General features: G+C 42.9%; 1 protein-coding gene across 1 annotated transcript in view; it reads right to left on the bottom strand.

Annotated features, from left to right (window-relative positions):
• The window catches only part of KIF26B (kinesin family member 26B), a 523,722-nt gene that overhangs the window by 311,980 nt on the left and 188,933 nt on the right, over nt 1–22,809 (bottom strand). Inside the window, exon 3 of the mRNA XM_004605438.2 lies at nt 14,112–14,648. Coding sequence (XP_004605495.1) covers nt 14,112–14,648 — 537 coding nt within the window. The remainder of the gene's footprint in view (nt 1–14,111; nt 14,649–22,809) is intronic.

Below are 22,809 nucleotides of genomic sequence, written 5' to 3'. Positions count from 1 at the left end.
CCCTTTTCTGGGACAATGCCTTGCAGAACTTTTCACTCCTTATGTTTTTCCAGAAGTGTCAGCCTCCACCATTCATGTTCTCAGTATTCGTGTGCCAAAATGTTCCTTTCCAGGTTACCTGTCCTTCTCATACCTCCTACTGGACTCGATATAAGAGTGGCTGCTTCTCAGTGGCAGTTTCATCAACTATGCCTAAGCACTGGTTGCTTCAGTGGCATTTGGAGGACGTGAGCCACCTGCCCTCAGACAGCAAGTGATCAGGAAGCACCTATATTTGATCAACGAAAGCTCTTGGGCTGGACCGACAGAACATCAGGTAGGGTGTTTACCTTGCACACAACCAACCTGGGCTCAATTCCCGGAACCCTATTTGGTCCCCTGAGTCACAGCAGGAGTAATACCTGTGCACAGCCCAATGTTCACCCACTCCCCCTAAAAAGGATATTCAGATGAGGAAGTACAATCTACCCTTCAAAGGAAATGAAACAGTGCTGTCCTCAACAAAAACCCTAGTACACAACCTTTGTTCAAATAACCAAGAATAACTCCTGGAGCTACAGAGTGAGCCCTGCTGAATAGCTGTGTTCAAGAGATTAATCAGGAGATAATTGTTAGAAATTGAGCTCATGACAATTAGGCCATGCTCAGGCAAAGGAAATGCCTTGTCTTCTGAATTCACCGGTTCCACTGCTAATTTACAGGGACGTTTATTGTTTCCCCCTGGAATCTATTGTAAGGCTGGGAAAGCAGAAAGCCATGCTTTCTTAGTCCATATGAGTCAATTTTAAAGGATTTCTCAGTATGGGGCTCTCTCTCTCTCTCTCTCTCTCTCTCTCTCTCTCTCTCTCTTTCTCTGTGTATGTGTGTGTTTATGCAGATTTTGATTTAGACTGAAGTACAGTACATGTCTTGCATGCACCAGACCCCAGTGATCTCCAGCAGGACATGACATGAACCCCAAGGATCACCAGGTGTAGCCCTGGAGGCCCCCTGAGTAGCGCCCACAGTGGCCCTGGAGGCCTCTGTCATTACAGGGCCCTCACTGCACCACATCCTGGGCTGTCACATGTAGCTGCAGCTCTAATAGGCAAGAATCAACAAGAGTGTGCCTCCAGACCTGACCACCGTTTCGGGGTTACTCTCCCCCCCAACTCCATTATTTCATTATTTCATGTACTCTAACTCAACACTCAAACAACCATCATGAAACATCTAATTCACAAAACAATCTTAGGAAATAGGCACAATAAAAGAGAATATTGAGGTTTTGCATGACCAAAATGTTACTCAGGTTGAAAAACAGGCAAGCCAGAGTTCACAAACAGTCCAATGGGCCAAGTGAGAATGGAATGAAGACTTAAATCTTTGCACTCTGTTTATGTAGCTGTGGGCTCTCTGCACTTCGCTGAAACCAAGGTCCACGTTTGCCGAAGATCTGTTTAGGTGACAAAGTCCCCTCGAAAGGATATGTTTTAGGACTCTGAACTGAAACATATGCTATTCTGTTAAATTAAAACTGCATTACTGATAAAGAAATGGCTCCTGTGTGTTTATATAAATCTTAGGCAATTAATATAATGGAATGAGATTCTAAATATTTGATCTGTTAAGTTTATCTCTTGCATGAGCTAAAGCCTCACTAGATGGCAGCATTGTATACACAGCTTTCTTTTTCTTTTTCTTTTCTGTTTTTTTTTTTTTTCTTTTTTAGCCCATCTTTATCTCAAGATTTGTCCCCTCAAACCTCCCCAGGAGCTGTAACACTGGGACATTTATTTCTTTACCACTGTGCTAAGAAGAACCCTGCCTGGAAATCCTAGCTACATAGTCTCAACCAAGAGAAATGTTGGTTGAAGATACAGTGAAAGGACCCCTCGCCACAAAGCTGCACATTTGACCTCTAAGGAGCCAGCTTCTCCGCTCAGCAGGCACCGGGCAAGTATAAAGGCCACTTTGTGAATCTCAGCTCTGGTTTCCTAGTGTGACACCTTGGGCGGGTCACTTGACATTTCTGGGCCTTGTTTTAGCATTTGTAATTTTTTTTGCTTTTTGGGTCATAACCAGCAATGCATAGGGGTTACTCCTGGCACTGCACTCAGGAATTACTCCTGGCAGTGCTCAGGGGACCATATGGAATGCTGGGAATCGAACCTGGGTTGGCTGCATGCAAGGCAAATGCCCGACCCGCTGTGCTATCGCTCCAGCCCTGCATTTGTAATTTAAAGGTACTTTATAATCTTGGTTCCATATTAGCTCCCTGGTCGTTAACTTTAACCAAAAGACAGCATGTCACGATCAGGCTGATGGGTTCAATTTTCTCACTGATACTTCAAACAGTCTCATACACAGGAACGGAGGGAAATCAGTCTTGCTAAAATGATAAAAACTGTCAGACTGACTCAGGTGAGTCATGGAATTAGAAAACTCCTGGTCACAGACTTGAATATCGATGCAGCTGCTGTGTTTGTTTCATACATGACATCTTTAACCCTCCCAGTCATTTCCAGATAAGCTACTAAAGAGATCTGTTAACTCTTTGAGGCCAGCGGTGCAGCAGTAATACACTAAATGGTCTCCAGAGCCTCAGAATGGTGACTAATAGGCTTTCTACACACCTAAATTACTCCCTGGGAATGACTTAGGCATATGAAATATATGACTCATTAACTAATCCTCACAAATACCTCTATAAGATAGAGGCATGCTAATTTGTCACGCTAAAAACTGTTAGCACAGTAAAATCTCAATTTGAAATTAATTAGGTGTATTCATGGGGTGGGGCCAATCCCTAGGAAATTTCAAGTTTCTAACTCATTAAAGATTCCAAAGTCTTTAACAATTTTAAGATACTTGTATTTCATAAAGATATAAGAAAGCTAATTTGCAATACGCATATAAAGAAATTACAGTGAAAAACCTGAGTACTATCCCAAAGCATTCAGTCAGTAAGAGTTATGAACTAGGCCTGAATGACAAGTATTCAAAGTAACTCCAAAGTAATGAGATTTTAGTCTTTTAGGTTATTTGAAGATGTCACCTCTCTATAACTGTGGAGAACTTTTGTCATAATCACATGCAGCAGTGCTTAGGAATTACTCTTGGTGGTGCTTTGGGGACCACGTGTGTTGTTGGACATCAAACCTGGGTCAACCTCAAGCTCACGCAAGGCAAATGTGCCCACTGCACCATCTCTCCAGCCACTGTACTGCATATAATTTTTTTTAATGATTCAAGTGTATAGACTGCCTCTATTTTCTTAAAGGTATTCAAAACTGGAGGAAAACTGGATCACCATCTTTCATTATATTCTGGAGGGGGCTCCTAAACAGTTCTTAGGGGGCACAGGAACCACTACTGGAGAAACGAGCCCAGTTAATCCTAGGGCCTGGCGATATAATGCTGCTGGACTTCAGTGTGCTCAGGACCTCCAGCTGCGCTGCGACGAGGGATGACATATGATGCCAGAGATGGAACTCGGGTCTTTCCCCCTGGGCCCCCATCTTTCAATATTTTAGCAAATTATTCACTAGTGGTAGAACAAGTTTCCTTCTCAGGTAAGACACAGCACTACTGGAAAGTTGCTTTCTGGTAATATATAAAGGAACCAATAATCCCTGAATGCTAGGCAATATTCTATGTGCTTAACAGTGATTTCAAGGGTTTATTCCTATTATCACATCTACTCCTGGATCTTAAATTGACAAAAAATGACCTGTTTCCATTCAGTCTTTAGTGATGTGATAGCATTCAACTTTCAAGTTACTTAAGTGAGGGGTAATCATGAGTCAACGTCAGTGCTAAGTATTCAACATTCAACAGGTAAGCAGCCTATTAGAGTCTACAGCATTAGCAAGGATATTGAACTTTTATTTCTGATGCATTCAATCATAAATAAAATAAAATAAAATAAAAATGGGCTTTTATTTCTGGTGTATTAAGCAAATTAACCTCTAGTCATTTTTTAATTGATAATAAGCATTTGTGTTGTAGTTATTTGTGGGGCTTTTTGTTGTTGCTGTTTGTTTTTTGTGGTGCTGCAATCAAACACAGAGTCGTGTATGTCTGACTCTTTGATATTTGTTTAAAATCACTGGTAAGTATTAAACTCATGCTGTCTTTAAAAATCTGTTTACATGAGGCTACAGAGATAGTACAGCAGGTAAGGTGTTTACTTAGCAGTCAACCCTGGTTCAATCCCTGGAACCTTATATAGTCCCCTAAGCATTTCTGGAAGTAATCCTTGAACACAGACCCAGGAGTAAGCCCTGGGGACTTCTGGGTGTGCCCCCAAAGACCCCACTTCCAAAAAAGTGTTCTGTATACTTTGTTATTAAAAAAAAGTCAGCCCCTTAACTAGCAAAGTGTGGAGTTGGGTACTCCTTTCTTATACTCTATAATGAAAACTAGTTTTGAAGGTGTGATTTACAGTACGAATCCTATAGTTTATAATATTGTATTGTATATTTAAAAGTTGCTAAGAGAGATCTTGTGAAAGAAAGAAAATTGTAATTGTGAGGTGAAGGATAACCTATTTTGTGGCAATGATTTGCAATACATACAAATATCAAGTCATTATCAGGTTACCTTAAACTGACTTCAATGTTATATTCCCAGTGCAACTTATAAGAAGTAGGAAGTAAAAGAATTATCAATTTTAGTATAAAATATGAAACTGGATTCAAAACTGCAAAAAATTGATGCCCATAGGCCAGAGAAAGTATAGAGGATAGGGCTCTTCCCTTGCACATGGTTGACCTGGGTTTGATCTCCAGCACCACTTATAATCCTCAGTGCTCCACCAGAAATGATGTCTGAGTATAGAGAGAGGAGTAAGCACTGAGTACTACTGGGTGTAACCTGGAAGAAGCAAGAAGTAAGCAAAAAACAATTCTTATGATAAAAAAAAGTTGTCTTGAAAAGACCACAATGGGTGAGGATGTGGGAAGCTGTTTAAAACAAAAGGTGACTATGAGGTGTCACCATCTTATCCCTGGCCCAACCCTATTCCCTCACACCTACAGCAGCAATGTGAGATTTTTCCCTCTGCTCCCCACTGTCCTGGGAGAGGAAGGAGGAGGAAGAGGTAGTAGGTTTGTGCCCTGGGCTTGGAAGATAACTACATTCCCACCAACTATCTATACCCAGCAAGGCAACAAAAGCAGGATGGACAAAGCAATGTTGTTTGAAGGTGTGAAGCATACTGTCTCTATTTCTAGTCCCTTTCTAGGACTTGGAAATGTTTCTAAGGAAGAAAATGAAAAACATAGACCATTCTACCTATTGACCCAAACTATCAACTGGGTAAGTAGAAAAAGGATGGAACCCCACAACACCATTCAGGTTACGCCTTGCACTTTAACGGACTTTTCTCCAGAGAGCAAACCAAGAAATGCTGTTTCAATCTATTCCTATCATTATGAAAACAAAAACTGACTTGTAACATATTTTTTATAAGTTCAGAAAAAGAGGTCTTTATTACTCACCAGTACATGGATGTAAGTTAATTTTCAGTCATTTCTTTGTGTATTCACAGAGATTCCCTCTGGCACTTGAGGTGTTCTTCTCCATTTACATAAGGTTTCTGGGCTATATTTCATTCCTCACACTCTTGGCTTTGCCCTTTTTCTCTTTCCTCCTTTACTTAATCTCTCTCCAACCAAAGACTTTGAAGGAAAATCCTACACTGCTTACTAGCAGTTAACTATACTTGCTTTTCTTCCTGAAGTGGCTCCTAAAGAAGTACACAGATGGGGGCCGGAGCGATAGTACAGCAGGTAGGGCGTTTGCCTTGCACGTGGCCGACCCGGGTTCGATCCCCGGCATCCCATATGGTCCCCCAAGCACTGCCAGGAGTAATTCCTGAGTGCAAAGCCAGGAGTAACACCTGAGCATCGCTGAGTGTGACCCAAAAAAAAAGAGAAGAAAAAAAAAAAAGAAGTACACAGATGACTTACATGTCATCCATCTATCATTCATCTATTATTTTATATGTCCATCCAGCCTCCATCCATCTACCCATATGTCTGCCTGTTCAGCCATCCATATTCATTTTTCCATTCCTCATAACCCCACTGCCAGATAAATTGCTATTCAAAACGAGACTTTTGGTCCAGCAGTTTGAACCGAGGCCTGGGTCGCACTCTGATTTGAATATCCCCATCAGATATTGTGCTTTATTTGGTCCAGGTGTGATCTAGGTGTTGGCAGTTTTGTTACCAGAGATGAATGACAGTGGGGATTCAGGATTGAGAACTCCTATAATTTCAGGAAAACCTTTTAACCCTTCAGTTCTAAAATCTTCAGTGACAGCCTACTGCCTACCAAATTATAAAAGGATAACAACACTGACATTCTGCCTAACAATTTTCAAAGTGACTTCAAGTGTCTTCGGCTTTCACAATGCCAGAGACTAAGACTCACTACTGGGTCGGTTCTGTGCAACACTGTTCCAACCGGCCAAAAGACCCCACAGAGAAGATGGGTTTCTTCCTATACACATCCTGGGAAAGAGTGTCCGTAACTGCCTGTCCCCAGCTGGAATGTTTTCTGCAGTTTCAACAGTAAGAGAGACTTACATAATGGTAATTACTAGCTGCCAATGGAGAGTGGCTGTGGTGTGCTTGCTATTACGATGCTCTAACAAGAGGGAAATCTGAGACAATTGAAAAACAAATGTGCAGTATGAGTAATCTCTCATTTTGTGCAGGCCCCAAACGAAATCATCTGACTTGCTAATGTACCACTGGATCCACAGGGTAATGGAGGATGAAAAAGCCATGCTCTGGGTCTTCCTGCACATTTCTCCTGCAACTCCTTGCTCTCTATTCCTCCTTGAGGGTTTCCTACCAAGCTTCTCCGCTTCCAAATGCTTCCCACTGCTGCTGACACAAACCAAGTCCAACTCAGAAGCTTAAAACAACATAACTACATTTTCTATTCTTGAATATTGTGGTGGTCAGGAGTCTAAAATTAATCCACGAGACATTTTTTTCCTAGAGATTCGAGAGGAGAATCTGATTCCTGAATTTTTCCAACTTTTAGAGGTTTCTCTCACTCCCTGGATTGGGGGGCTCCTTCCTCCACTTCCAAGCTGGCAACACAGTATCTTCTCTCTTCTCTGACCTCTGGGCTTGCATCTCCTTATTAAAAGCAGTTTTGTAATTATACTGTTTCCATCCAGATAACCCAGGATCCTTCATCTTACCTGGTCTCTGAAAGCCCTTCCATTACGCAAGGCGGCACAGATGCAGGTTTCAAGAAGTAGGGCATGGACATCTTTAGGGAGTTCCTTATTCAGCCCACCACATCAAGTAAAAGACCAGGAAATACTCCTGAAATTTCCAAGATAAAATTGGGGGTACTCCAGATCATAGCCCCACCCACGTTTATAATTGGGTTGACCTTCGGGGATTTCACTGTAAACACCAGATCCTTTTTTTTAAATTTATTCTTTTATTGAATCACCATGTGGAAAGTTACAAAGCGTTCAGGTTTAGGTCTCAGTCATACAATGCTCGAACACCCATCCCTTCACCAGTGCACATATTCTACCCCAAGAATCACCGTATACCTCCCCCCACCCCCCCACCTCCCCTGTCCCCCACCCTGCTTGTAAACACCGGATCCTTAAGAAGTGGTTTGTCAGGGATGGAGAGAGAGCACAGCGGGTAGGGCGTTTGCCTTGCATGCGGCCGACCGGGGTTTAATTCCCAGCATCCCATATGATCCCCCAAGCACCACCAGGAGTGCAGAGCCAGGAATAACCCCTGTGCATGCCAGGCATGACCCAAAAAGAAAAAAAAAAGTGGTGTGTCCATGAATGAAACTACAAACTGGTACCTCCTTTTGTGTGTATGGCTTATCAAAAGATATAAAGATAAACAACACACCTCTACCCATCTATGTATACAAGAGAAAATGATGCCACAACTTTTTTTTTTTATTTAAGTTTCACCATTTTAAACCACTGTCCTGGCTGGGCAGCAGCAAATGGCAGCCAACTGACACCAGGGCTGGCTCAAGAAGCATATTTCACAATTTTCAGGGAACAGCGGGCTTAACACTGCAGAGTTGCAAAGAACATGAATGGGAATTCTCTTCTCCTGACATGCTGCAAACACCTGCCCCTGATTCTTCCTGGAAAGAGGTTCCACAAAAGAGAAAAACATATACTATCATCCCTCAGATGTCTGCTACACTTACACACTTGTTTCTACTTTCCACAGATCCATCATAACATAAGCTAATAGAAGTTTCAAAGTCTTGCCTTCTTAGGGCAACTTCTGGAAATTCACAAAAAATCACCAGCACCAAATTGTCCCAAGGCTTCCAATCTCTGTACAGCAAGTTTTAGACTGTGCAGAACATACAACTTAATAAACTTTGAGTTGTTTTGCATCTCTCTTGACTGTATCTTTAAGAATTCTGTAGTTATTAGGTATAACTAATTTCTAAAGACATAATGGAGATAATTTCACACCAACTTCAAACAGAGTTCAGTCTAGTATTCTCTGGTATTGATTCCAGTGAAAGCTTTTTGAGAAATAAAGGCAATTTTTGTCACCTTTTCATTCAATACACCATCACATTAATGATCTGTTATGGATTATAACTTATGTACTAATCTAATACCTTCTTGAAATGTCTTGACATTTTCAATTGATCAAATTCTTAAGAAATAAGGTCCTTCTGCCCTTTCGATTTCCCTGCAGTGTGTGTGACATCAAAATATGAATTGGATTCTTTTCATTGCATCAATACTGTATTGAGTATCATTTAGATAATATATTCAAGATTATATATATTCAAGTTAACTGGTGATTGCTTCCCCAGATCATTAGCCGGACAGATCTTTTGATTGGAATGTTCTCCTAATCTAGGGTCTATGACCAATCATGAGAAACACCTTGAACTTGAATGTTTCCTTGAGATTGAATAAGCACTCTCTCAGAAGCTGCACTTTTAATTGATGTGAGGACAATGAGGGGAAAACAGATCCACATTCTCAATGAGCAAAAGAGATCAAACTGAGATTCAGGATCACGAATCATGAAATCCCGTTAATCACCGATTTCTCGGGCAGGCTCAGTAACATCTCATTTCGTCCTTTCCTTGAGATCTTAGAAGTCCATCTCGACTCGGCCCTCCTAATGATGTTGCACTGGGGGCTCTTCAGGGTCAGGGGAATGAGATCCTGCTTGTTACTGGATTTTGCATATGAATACACCATGGGAAGCTTGCAAGGCTGTCCCAGGTGGGCAGGAAACTCTCAGAAGATTGCCAGTTTCTCCCAGAGGGAGAAGAAGGCTAAAGATATCGGGCATACACTAAACAAAAGAAACTTCAAATCTTTCAGTTCTGGGTTCTCTGGTAACCAAGGCTGGTAAAATACATTAAGCCAAAATTCTTGCCTTACATTTTTTACTTCTTTGCCTCACTTCTTTTTCCTCATTGTTTTCCACCATAATCTTGCTAGTTAGAGATTTCTTAGGTAAGGAAATAGTCTAAGATATGAAGCTAAAATGATGTTTAACCATTGATGGACTTTTGGATCTGAACTAGATAGGACTGCTTCTAAATTTTTCCACTGGCAAAAGCCAGTTTTCATCCTACATCACCTTTGTAGTTTGTTCACTACTGTTCATGAAATTTCACTGTCTCTTGAATCACTATTTTCTACCTATCTGGGTAGACTCATATTTATCTGTAAAGTCTATAGATTTCCCACCTTTCTGGAGATACTTTAGAAACACGGTGGATATAGCAAAAAGAGAACCATGAAACATTCTTCTGTGGCCTTTGAAGATTGCTAAACAGTAATTTGGTGACTGAGGGTTCAAGGGATTTATCAGTGCTTTCTGTCACACACGTGGAGGTTCTGTCACACTCTCTCTTAGAAAGCTGATGCTCCTCTTTGTCATCGTCATCCCTGCACTAAACTGGCTACAAAGCAGTGTCTTCCTTCCCTCACTTCTTCAGACTCCAGTTTTGTGAGTTCCAAGCAACACTCTGGGTAGCAACAAAGTCTAGATGCTTTCTGCCAGGGGAATAGCTCTGGCTTCTATCCAGAGAGCCATCTGCTCTGTGGGAGGGATGAGGGAGTACAGTGAATAGGAAAAGCGAGGTCAGCTATCACAGTAGTCAAGACTGTGAGCTGCAGGGAGATGCCCAGGGCAGGAGACGCTCAGTCTAGCCATAGCAAGAGTCCCCCACCTTGAGGAATTAAGATGACACAGTCACAACATAGGGACACTTATTCACAGCCAGGCACCCAACCTCTTTAGCTCAGAGACACTTCCTCAGATACTTTCAACTTGGAAGATGTATAAATTTGTCCTTGCAGAAGTTAGAAAAATGATCTAATTTATGCAGGACAATCTCAAGTTGGACAATCTCAAGTTGGTGACTTGCATGAAACATCCTTCTATTCGGCTTAAGGTCAGTCACATCATCCCTCTCTTGCCCTTTGGGCTGGCTGGTGAGACCACTTGCAAGCTCGCAAAGCAACCTGGAAACGTCACTCCCTTTGCACTCACATCCCTGATTTATCATAGGCTGTTTGCCTGCCTGCTCCTCAAAACAACTGCAGGACAGGGACCTGGGTGTCCAACCCAAAGCAGGTGCTTCAACCAGCACCTCACAGGGGGTCAAGCACTTGGTTCAAACTTAGTAAACAACTGCTGCTACACAGGAAATTTCTTTTCATCTTGGGGAAAGAAAGAAGAGGGACAGATGAAAGTTTTCATACAAATAAAAAATACACACCAACCAAGAATCTTCTTTTAAGCAGATGCCTTAGCTTTCTCTCTCTCTCTCTCTCTCTCTCTCTCTCTCTCTCTCTCTCTCTCTCTCTCTCTCTCTCTCTCTCTATTTCTCACACACACACAAACCTTTTCCAATCTTAGAAAATTTTATAACAAGTCACCAACTTCCACGGATTTCTATTATCACTCATCAGAGCTGTGCAACAACGGAATTTTATACCAAGCACCTGATTCATGTTTCAGATTCTGCAGAAACAGGAGGGAGGAAAGGAAATTGTGCATGCAAGATGAGTATACAGCAAGCGCAACCTAGGATGCATCAAAAATATAAGCAGGGTAGAAGTTTGTGTACCAGGGCACCGTATTTGCAGTAGAGAAAAACGACCTCTATTAAGTCAGGTTCAGTGGCATAAATTAGGACACACTCATATAATAGACAGTATTATTACAAATAAATAATACTGTGCTACTGTTTAAGATGATTATTTTAGAATAATGTGTAAGACCATGAAAAAACCTGCTCCCAGGAACCAGCGGGGAATAGGGAATACTTGGGATTTTGGTGGTGGAAAATGTGCATTGTTGAGGGGATGGGTGTTCGATGATTGTATGACTGAAGCTCAAACATGAAAGCTTTGTAAATGTATCATGGTGAATCAAAAAGAGGAAGGAAATAAAATAATGAAATAAAATTAACATTCAGAATAGAATTTAAAAAAAAGTAATGTGGAGTGCATGCCCAATTTGATCAGCTTAATCAATGGCTGAATAAATAGCAGTACCCCTACATTATTTAAAAAAAAACTGCTCCCAGAATATTAAGTAAAACACAATGACAGAATTAAACACAATCACAACTTTACCAACTGTGGGGAGATGCAGACCACTGTGTTTCACAGACTATTTCTGGATAATATGAGTTTTAAAGTCTTGTTTAAGCTTTTTCACAGACATTTATTGCTTTTGATAAAAGTAAGCTTCCTTTTCAAATTAGAAATGAAGGAAACACATTCATCAACAAGGGAAAGATGCTATTCTGTCTCCTGACCACAGTTACGTTCCCGGGTTGGACTAGGGAGGGTGACATGGGGGACACAGGAGCTTTAAACCCAAAACCCAGAAAAGTCCTCCCCAGCGTGAAGTAGCAGCAAGGTTCTAGCAGGCTTAAATAGGAATCCTTTTCTCTGGTGAGACAGGGTGAATGTTTTAGTGAAAAAGGTGTCAATAGAGATTGTTCCATATATGCTGGGGAGAGCCCTGGGGTACAGTCACTTCATTTCTCTAAGCATCAAGTGGGAAGGCCCTGACACAGGTCTTGCCTGCCTGGTAGTCTGTTGAGTTAAATAATGGAATGTTCGTGATACAGTTTTGTAAACTACCACAACCTCTGCCAGCGACTGCCAAAGTGAATGATCCATCTCCCCACGTCCTTTCAAGGTGTCAGGTGAAACTATCTTTATCCCCTCTTGCACTCTAGAAAAGTCTCCAGGAATTTTATCAGCCACCTTACAGTCATCTTAAGCTTCTCTGTCTCTTTGGCCTATGTAAGAGAAATTTACACCCTGTTCACCCCACTTGTTTCTTTCTTCCACCGGCCACCGGGCAGATCGGCTTTCCAGCCTCTCCTGAGGGACGGTGGGGTGCGGAATTCTTGGTTCAGGAATGTGGCTCCTGGTTCTAGCCACATTCTTCCCTCCCTGGCTGAGCTCCACCCACCCCCAGATTCTCTGGTGAAATCTTTCGCACACTCTCACTTGCTGTATTTCCTGACTGTATAAATCTGGGAGAACACATGGAGGTTCCTGGAAACTAGCGATGTTGTTTTCAGTGTTTGTCATAGTGAGTGCTACTGAACGCCTACACGAGGGAAGGGTCTTAGAATGATCCTGGGGGTAGGAGTAAAACTGGGGGTGTACTGTTTATTTTAAAATGGGTAGATTTGTATTGCAAATCATAACGCCCAAAAGAAGAGAGAGAGAGGGAGAAAGAGAGAGAGAGAGAAGAAAACTGCCTGCCATAGAGGCAGACTGGAGGGGTAGGGGTGGGTGGGTGGGTGGCAAGAAGGAAATTACTAACATTGGTGGTGGAAAATATACACTGGTGAATGGACAGATGTTGGAACACTGCACGATTGAAACCCAATCATGAACAACTTCATAACTGTATCTCATAGTAATCAATAAAATTAATTAATTAATTAATTAATGGGCTGGAGCAATAGCACAGCAGTAGGGCGTTTGCCTTACACATGGCCAACCTGGGAGGGAGGAAGGGAGGGAGGGAGAGTAAACTGTAGGATTACGTAGCCTCAGGTAGTTTAGGTTTATTGGGTTACTCCCATTACAGTGCTCCCATTCATCTTTGTTTATTTGTAACTTCTTTCTTAGTGTTCTGTTGACTTATAAATATTGTTTTTCTCTTCTCCTTGAGTCCTTTGCATAGTTTATTCAGAGCAATATCCTTTTTGTATGGACACAGGAAGACTTAGCAAATGTTATGCTTTTGTAACCTGGGAGTCTAGGTTACCTGAGACTCTACATGATATTTTCCTCCTGGGCATCTGTTCTCTCAACCTAAGCCTCAGCTGCCCTTACTTCCTAGCACCCCCAAAAACAGGGTCCCGAAGAGGGACGGGACGGACCCAGGGCAAGCGGTGAGTTGTGTGCTACCTTGGCATCAAGATGGGCCTGGCCAAAGTGCCTAATGCTTAACTATAAGTTAAGAGCTTGATCATGGACAAATGTTGTCATGATCCAAACAGTGATAACTAGATTTGGACCCTGCTAGAGTGAGGAATGATTAATCTGGCCTGAGTGCTATAGTCTGAGTCTGTGGCAAGATGTTCCCAGGAGAGCTGCCCTACAAGCCTCAATGTATCTCTTGCTGTGTCCATACAAAAATAACTAGTACTAAGATGTTAACAAGTGTTTGGACTAAGGAAAAGAAAAAACCTTAAGAGTGAGGAAGGGCTTTGGAATGCCCTGCCCTCAGGAAGGGCTTTCTTATGTTGATTTTGCTACCTGGCTGGGGGTAGCCTAGAGGGAATGTGCGAGAGACAAGTAGGAGGAGAGACTAGAGAATCAAGGAGATGCTGCAGTAGATGGAGAGAGAGGACAGAGTCGGGAGTGCGGGAGATGAGAAAGATGGAAGATTGAATAAACAGTAACTAATCAACAACCAGCTTGGTCCTCGTTCTTCCTTCGCCCCTCGGAGAGCCTTAGTTTTTTACAGTAAACCAACAAATCTGAGCTGGACATTTCGATGGGGGAAAGAACACACAAAGCAAGTGCTGTCACATTTGCTTTGACTCCTGCTAACCCTGCTCCGCCGTGCCCCCGAGTTACTTACCTGGTAAGGATACAGAGTGACTCCATTGGTTCTCGACAAAGACCAAGTACCATCTACATACTGGTGAGCTTGGATGGCCACAGAGTTGAGGATGTTTCCATTGCTGGGACTGGTGGCCATCTGCAGGCTGACCTTTGCTTGGTGGGTTGGGGACCCGCTCTTCTTCTCTGCCCCATTGCTGACCCCGAGGCTATTGGGTTTGCTGCTGTGCTTGTTGGTGATAAAACCTGTGTAGGTGGAGGTGGCATAGGAGGCAGGCACAAAGGCCCAGTCCCTGGGCTGCTGGAGCCCTGCTGCATGCCGGGAGCCCACCAGGGCAGGGATGTTGGAGAGAGGTGGTGGGGAGCCTGGTGAAGCATCATAGTGCTCGCTGCCTGCTGCCTGCTCCAACGTCAGCACCATCTGAATGGCCTCCTGCTTCAGCTGGTTCAAGTGTGTGGCACAAATGTCACAACGGTTGTCCCTGTCGTTCCATGCCTTCCGGATGGTATTGGGCACCTGAAGCTTCTCATGAATGACAGCCGAGAAAGCAGGATCCTGCAGAACACACAAGCACAAAACAAAACAAAACAAAAAAAAAAGGAGAGGGTCTATAAGTGCAATTCAGATGTCTGGTTTCTGAGTCAAGGCCCAGAGGAGTTAAGCTCAGAAGAGTATGATTGATTGACAGTCAACCAAAATGAGCAGCCCGACTCAGACAAGAGTCTCAAGTTGACAAACACACTTAACACATGTTAAGATTTGGAGAGTGGAGATGTCAGGGAATTAAGAGAAGGAGGGGGTGGGGTGCGGATTTCTAAGCATCTTCCTCAGCAAGCCATTAAATATCATTTCCAGTTCTTCTCCAGAAAAAAATTCAAGCGACACTTGGATCCTCCCAAGGAATTCATTCAGTAGACACCAATGCTTGTCCAGGTAAGAGGGAGGGAGGACAGTCATTCTGAACTGATTCATTGTGGCCCCCAGGTAACACATGGCAGGATGGCAGGGGCCCTACCAAAGACCTGAGGCATGAGTACACTCCTGGCAGCACTTCCATTTGGGATTCCTCATGCTGCCACTAAGTGTGCAATTACAGTGCAAGGGTGTGTGTGAGCACTGCAACCCTGGTCACTGCAACCACAACCATAGCAGGAGAAGAGAAGGAGACATATTTTTTTAAATAATAAAAAAAAAAAACTACTTTGAAAGGCTAGATCAGAAACTAGCCTTTAATAGCTAAAAGAAATCAGGAAATTAAGGACTCTGTCTCTTGGTAACTATGCTTTAATTTTTCTAGGCAGGATTACATGGAGAAGTAGGTGCCGAGGGTGCTATCGAGTTTCAAAATATTGGAGTTATATCAGTTCTGCTGCTAATTAGCTGTGTGACCTTGAACAACTTGCTCTCAGTGCAACTCCCCTGCGTCATCCAGAGCCAGCCCTCCATCAAGTCCATCTAGCACCCCAATTCTGTCTTGTAGGGAAATTCAGCCAGAAGAGTACAGAATCTGCATATCGGAGAGCCACTTTACCATTTGGGGCTCTGATTACACTTTTGAAATTCATCTCGAATTGCAAATTATTGACAAGTCTCATCTCAAGGTTTGTTTTCCTCTAAGACATTAGAATAAACCCTGACCTTCTGGAATTTTCTGTTAAGCTCTTATGAGCCGGAAGCCACATCTGGGTGGACAGGGTAGAAGAGCAGTGGGTGAGAGATGAGATGTGGGGGCAACCCGGGTGGGCAGGAAGATCTGCGGTAGGAGGGTCTTTCTTAATTACGATCCATCTTGATTATGGGCTCCAGCATTTTGTTTTCCCTGTTTAACTACCCTGAACAGCTCCTCAGCATGCACTGATTAATTGATTAATAAATCAAGAGGCCTCTTTACACAGCTGCAGCAAGGAGTGGCTCAGGAGGCAGAAACTTAAGACAGGCATTTAAAATGATGGGAAACAATAGGAGGTCAAGGTTGATCAAGTCTGGTTGATGAAGTGATGCAAACTATGGGCAATGTATCTGGTGGCATTCTTCTCAATGAGAACGGTTTTGTGCAGAGACTAACTTCAACTCAGATTTGTGAGACCCAAGAAGGCTTCTTACAGATCATTCTAGAACAGTTCACCGTCTTTGTTTTCAGATAAGGAAATGAGGTTCTAAAACAGTGGATCACTAAGAAAATGATGGCCGGAGGAATCAGTCGGGATGGGAGATGCATGCCAAAAGTAGACCAAACATGATGAACTCTCAGTGTATGTGTTGCAAGCTATAATGCCCAAAAGTAGAGACAGTATGGGGAATACTGTCTGCCATAGAAGCAGGGGGACGGTGGGAAAGGGGGGTTATACCTGGGATATTGGTGGTGGGGAATGTGCATTGGTGGAGGGATGGGTGTTTGATCATTGTGAGATTATAACCCAAACATGAAAGCTTTTAACTATCTCACAGTGATTCAATAAAATTTTTAAAATAAATAAATAAAAATAAAATAAAATAAAATGGTGGCTTAGGCTACACTTAGATTCCTGACCATGATTTTTCACTTCAAAAGTTCAAGAAGGGGGGCTAGAGCGATAGCACAGTGGGTAGGGCATTTGCCTTGCATGCGGACAACCTGGGTTCAATTCCCAGCATCCCATATGGTCCCCTGAGCACCACCAGGAGTAATTCGTGAGTGCAGAGCCAGGAGTAACCCCTGAGCATTGCTGGGTGTGACCCAAAATGAAAAAAAAAAAAAGTTCAAGAAGGGGCTGAAGAGATTGCGCAAGAGATTAAGAAGCTTTCTTTGTGTTCTGCTGGCCCCAGCTAGATCCCCAACACTGCTTATGGTCCCTTGAGCATCAAGAAAGAAGTAAGCTCTGAGCAACACCAAGCATACCCTTCCCCCCAAAAAAAGAGAAAAATTCAAGAAACTCCTATTTTGGAGTTCATAATATGAACTCTTATTATTTACATAGACATACAAAGCTTTTGCCCCATTCACACAGGAAATGTTCACTTCTGCAATAGAAATTTATTTGGAGTCCCATAAGCTTTTTCATATAACATTGCATAGTACGAATTTGCCCTTATCAATAAATACCATAGGAAAATGTGACTTTTAGTGACCATGTGTGGATTGATTACCACATTCAAATACACAATTTTTAGACAGTGAGAAATGAGACCAACATGCAAAAGCACTCTGTAATCCGTGGCTCATGATTTTCAAGGCGTCGAACTGTCTGGTTTCAAGAAGCCTCCCAATAATTTACTTGCTGATCATACTTTTTCAAAACCATTCATCTAAAGAAGCATCATCACGGGGCTGGAGCGATAGCACAGCGGGTAGGGCATTTGCCTTGCACACGACCGACCCGGGTTCAATTCCCAGCATCCCATATGGTCTCCTGAGCACTGCCAGGGGTAATTCCTGAGTGCAGAGCCAGGATTAACCCCTTTGCATTGCCAGGTGTGACCCAAAAAGCAAAAAAAAAAAAAAGAAGCATCATCAGAAGGAGGGAGCTACAAGAGCAGTCCATCCTCATGTCACAGTTTAATTTAAGCCCCTGTGGCCAGAGAGATAGCACAGCAAATAAGGCACTACCTTGCAAACAGGAGAACCTTGTTTGAACCCCTAGGACTGCATATGATCCCCTAAGGATCATCAGGGGTGAACTCTGAGCACAGTGTCAGGAATAAACTATAAAGTATCATCAAGTGTGGACCCCCAAACCAAAGAAAATAAAAAGTTTTGGCTGGAGAGACAGTCAACATAGCCAACTCGACTTCGATCCCTGGCATCATCACATATTGTCCCCCAATCCCCAAGAACAGAGCCAGGAGTAAGTGCTGAGCTCTCTATTGTGTGGGCCCAAACCCAAAAGCCTAAAAACATAAAACGGATTTTAAAAAATCCTTACAAATACATTTTTGTCAAGTAAGGATTTGACTCTGACATCTGCAACTGGAATAGTCCGGACACATCTACATGGGTCAAAGAGCTTCAACCATCTCTGGCTTTCAACATTATCTTTCCCTTCTCCATCTGGTTTTGGCTATTCTCCCATGGAGAATCAGCTTCTCTACCCAGCTTACTTGCCACATTCAGTTTCAACCTGTAACAGTGTCTTTAGGTCTCTGGTGTGGGGCTGTGCAGCCTGACAGTTTAAGGATGCAGGAGAGCCATTCCTGTCCTCTGTGAGCTCACACACAGTCCAAGATCACATCCTTTTGCTGCCAAATCTCATCTATGAGTAATCAACAGTCACTCAGACACACACACAGAGCTCATCACTCCCCTCCTGGTCCCTGAAACATCGACAAAAGCATCATCAGGGAATGCTTGCAGACAAGACCACTGCCAGAACAATCAACAGGGCCACAGACAGTTGTGAAGAAGCAGAGCAATAGTCATCTCCTCCAGAGGAAAGCTGAGATTGATTCTTTAATGAGTGAGCAATTGCTGACTGATGTCAAAGAGGGGTCCCCTAAATTAAGCAACCCTTGATCTGAAATCCTCTGTGCGTTCTTATCATCAAAAGACCTCAGTAAGTCAAGAGATGCAGCTCATGGAAAGGAAAATCCCTTTCAAGTGCTTGTCCACACATTATAAATATTTTAGTGCAACTCAAAACTTCAAAGAGCTATGGTCAACACACAGCTTTCTCTAAGTGCTGGACGAAAGAATCCTGCTTCAAGGGAAAGCAGAATTAAGTAGAAAGAAAGGGAAAAGGTTTCAGAGGCATGGATGACTGACATACTAAGTTCTCGTTACTTAGACACCAAAAGGGCTGAAGTCCCCCCAGATATACACAGATGGACAGGTGGCAACCAAAGAAGCCTGGAGCTGATTCAGAATGTTGGAAGAAACCCTATATGTCATGTAACATGGTTCCTGGACTTCAAAGACATTTGTCTTGGCCGATCCTGCTATAGCCTACACCTCAGGAAACAAAATGATGGAAATAGTAATGAATCCAGGTACAAAGCCTTAATTTTTAAATCATAACTTTTATTTCAGCACGTACGAAAATAGGCTGTTAGTGCTAGGGCCACATTTCATCCCTATAATTCTGTTTAAGGGTTCTGTGCTCAACCCAAGTGCGTGATAATAGAGGACTGGATAGAGAAATTGTGGTGTATAGACACAATGGAATACTACTCAACTAAACAAAAAAGATAAATCATGCAATTTTCACTACATAGATGAAACTAGATGAAACTTCATGTGACTGAAGTCAGAACAAGAGAAACAGCTATTAAATGATCTCTCTCCTATGGGTGGCATAAGTATTTAGAAAGGAAGCAACAAATGGTCAAAGGAAAAAAAAACTAAGACTTGGTCTATAGACCTGAGCTTTTCTGAGGATGACAGGGAGATGGGAAGAATCTTTGGGCATTTGTGGAAGGAAGTGGGCATTCTAGTGGTGGCAGTGGCGTTGAAACAAAGTTTGCATGAAGCTATCCTTGATGGTTCTGTAAATCACAGCAGAGCAGTAAAAGGGGGGGAAGGGTAGGATAATCATTTCTTGAGATGGTGGTGTGGGGTGTTTGGCACTTCAGTGGTATTGGGACAAAGTGCAGTAGCATTGTATACCAAAAGCATAATCTTACCACCACTGTAAACATACTACTTTAAAAATAAAACAGGATTTTGGAAAATAAAGAGAATCTCAGTGCTTTCCTACTCTTACAAAAGGCAGGCATCAATACTAATGATTCTCCTTATTGAATAAAAACAGCAAAATTGGAAGTTTACAATATAACATAACAGCAGGTCTCTGGTATATCTGAGTCAATCAGGTGGATCTAAATGAAGACTACAAATACTCTCACTTGTAAACATTCAAGTATGTGGACTCAACTCTCAACTGTCTCTCAGGAAAGTATTTTTCTTTCACCCTCATAATTTCAGAAGACAGCATGATATGATTTGACTGAGTCCACTCTTTTTTTCGTTATTTTTTGCTTTTTTGGGGGTCACACCTGGAGATGCACAGGGGTTACTCCTGGCTCTGTACTCAGGATTACTCCTGGCCATGCTTGGGGGACCATATGGGATACTGGGAATCGAACCCGGGTCAGCCACATGCAAGGCAAACGCCCTACCTGCTGTGCTATCTCTCCAGCCACACTGAGTCCACTCTTAATTAGCTTAATTAGGTATTGGACAGAAAGGAGAATTAAAACAACTGAAACCCAGCATATGCCCAAGCTGGCACTTTGTGGACTTCACTTCTTTCTCTAGAAGATTCTTCTATTCTTTGCTATTCATCAGCCCCTGACCTTCTATCTCACTTCCACATGCTCTTGAAGAGATCTGGAAGACTCAAGGGCACAGAGGGTCCCGTAACCCAAGACCCTTCTCACAGAAAACTCTACCTCAGCCAGTCATCATGTTGATTTTATCAGAAGAACTGACAGCAAATTATCATCAACTTTGCCCACAGAGATCCCAGACCCACACACACAGCCACAGAGCACTTTGGAGGGAACAGATGAGACAATCTGACAATAATACCCCCTGCTCCGGTGGATGAGCCAGCACCCTCCCAGTCTTGTTTTCTCAGCAATACAAGGTGGGACCCAAAAGAAAGCCCCTGAACAGTTCGTTCTCTCTCTCTCTCTCTCTCTCTCTCTCTCTCTCTCTCTCTCTCTCTCTCTCTCTCTCTCTCTCTCTCTCTCTCTCTCTCTCTCTCAGGCAAAGAGGACACAGCATGTCTCATTCTCCAGAGTGAGGTGGTTGCCAATGGGAGAAAGAGGAGTATGAGAGAGGTTATGGGTTGTGTTATAATTACAGTTTGCTGAGACACCAGAATAACAACCATAGCACTGACATCAACTCAGCCAGGCCTCAAAATTATGGGTGGGAGCTAACAGGCACTACCAGACAACTTCAACAGGAACTTCCCTCAGGTCTCCTGGGCATGTTAGAACCCAAGGCTTGTCATCATGATGAGAATCCGCTGGTAAGCCTGTTGCCTCTCACTCGGGAATGGCTACCACATACCAACTGGGATCTCAGTGTGCAAATGAGTGGCTGTAAAGCCGGCTGCGTAATGCATAATGCTCAGAGAGATGAGAAGAACAAAGTCAAAGGAAGAAATGTTAAATGTCGGACCAAAGTTGTTCTATGTAAGAAAAATGTAGTGCTGGCCCAGCCTAGGCTGCTCCGCTCTGGGTGACGGCACAGAGGCGTGGTCCTGTTACAAGTGGCCTAGCCCCAGGTCTCAGCTTTTAGCAGAACGGGGAATGGTCTGCCAGGAGACTGCCTGAGACCCACACAGGCCAGACGCATTGAACAGAGCCAAGTAGCTCACTAAGACATGTGAAAGCACTACAGATGATAAGACTTATTTGCCCCAAAAGCAAGGGAAAGTTTTCAATTAGAATGTAGCATAATTAGGAATAGTTTCTGATTCCTAAAAAGAGCAGTAAGATATTTCACATCACAATCAAAGAAATATCCTGTCTGAGTCTTTTTTCCCCATGAGATGGGTTCTCTTGTTTGTCTCTTGGTTTGCTTTTATTGTTTTTTGGCTCTACACTCAGAGATCACTCCTGGCAGATTCAGGGGATTATATGGGATGCTGGGGATCTGATCTGGGTCAGCCACATGCAAGACAAGCACCCTACTCACAGTATTATTACTCCAGCCCCATCCAGTGAGATGTTTTTGAAATGTTTTATGAGACAATGAGGCTCAAGCCTATCACTTAGCGGTTGTATGACTGGGAGCCATTCTTAAGGAAACTAACCTTCAGTTTCCTGAAGTGCAAAAATGGTCACTGTCACTGTCATCCCATTGCTCATCTATGTGCTCAAGCGGGCACCAGTCACATCTCCATTGTGAGACTTGTTGTTATTGTTTTTGGCATATCAAAGACCAAAAAGTAACGTGCCAAGCTCTGCCACTGAGGTAAGATAGTCTTGGTAGCTTGCTGGGCTCTCTGAGAGGGGCAGAGAAATCGAACCTAGGTCAGCTGCGTGCATGGCAAACGCCCTACGCACTGTGCTATCGCTCCAGCCCATAAAAATGGTAGTACGAATTTTATCAATGAGTAAATGTGATAATATAAGTCACATGTTGAACAGTCCTGAAACTTCCTAAACACTAAAAAATTATGGTAAATATTATCAATGCTATATCCCTCAGTAGCCACACAGTACCTTGCATATGTAAATTTAAAACCTCAAATTATGATGATGATATCACTGTTGGTGACTGACAGTAGGGTTTGATCTTATTTGATATTATTTGATCTTATCAAGGTTTGATCTTACCTTGGTTCTATCCTGGCTGCGTGTTTAGGGGTCACTCCTGGCCCTGTTCAGGAGAACACAAGTAGTGCTAAGATAGAACCAAGGTCCTCACAAGCAAGGCAAGTGCCATTACCCTTGTACTCTCTCTACGGCACCTGAAAAATGACACTTTAACAGATAACTGCTTTGATAATGTTCTATAAAAACCTTAAGTACTTTGACAGATTCCCCCATGCCCTACCTAACCTTTGCAGGTCCAGAGTTCTGGGCCCTACATTATTGTATCAGCTTGAAAGCCATCACTCCCAAATTGCCTCATGAATATTTCATATGTCAGGGTGTGTTTCCTTCCATCCCCCAAGAGACCAGGCATCATCCTGCTTCCCTATCAGCATTTATATTCCTTCCTGAATGAGAATTCCCACCTTGCCTTGTACACCACAGGCAAAACTTTGGAGGGGATGGATATGTG

The sequence above is a fragment of the Sorex araneus genome, chromosome 9 (assembly GCF_027595985.1).
Source record: "Sorex araneus isolate mSorAra2 chromosome 9, mSorAra2.pri, whole genome shotgun sequence".
Lineage (NCBI taxonomy): Eukaryota > Metazoa > Chordata > Mammalia > Eulipotyphla > Soricidae > Sorex > Sorex araneus.
This window is presented reverse-complemented; position numbering and strand designations above follow the sequence as displayed.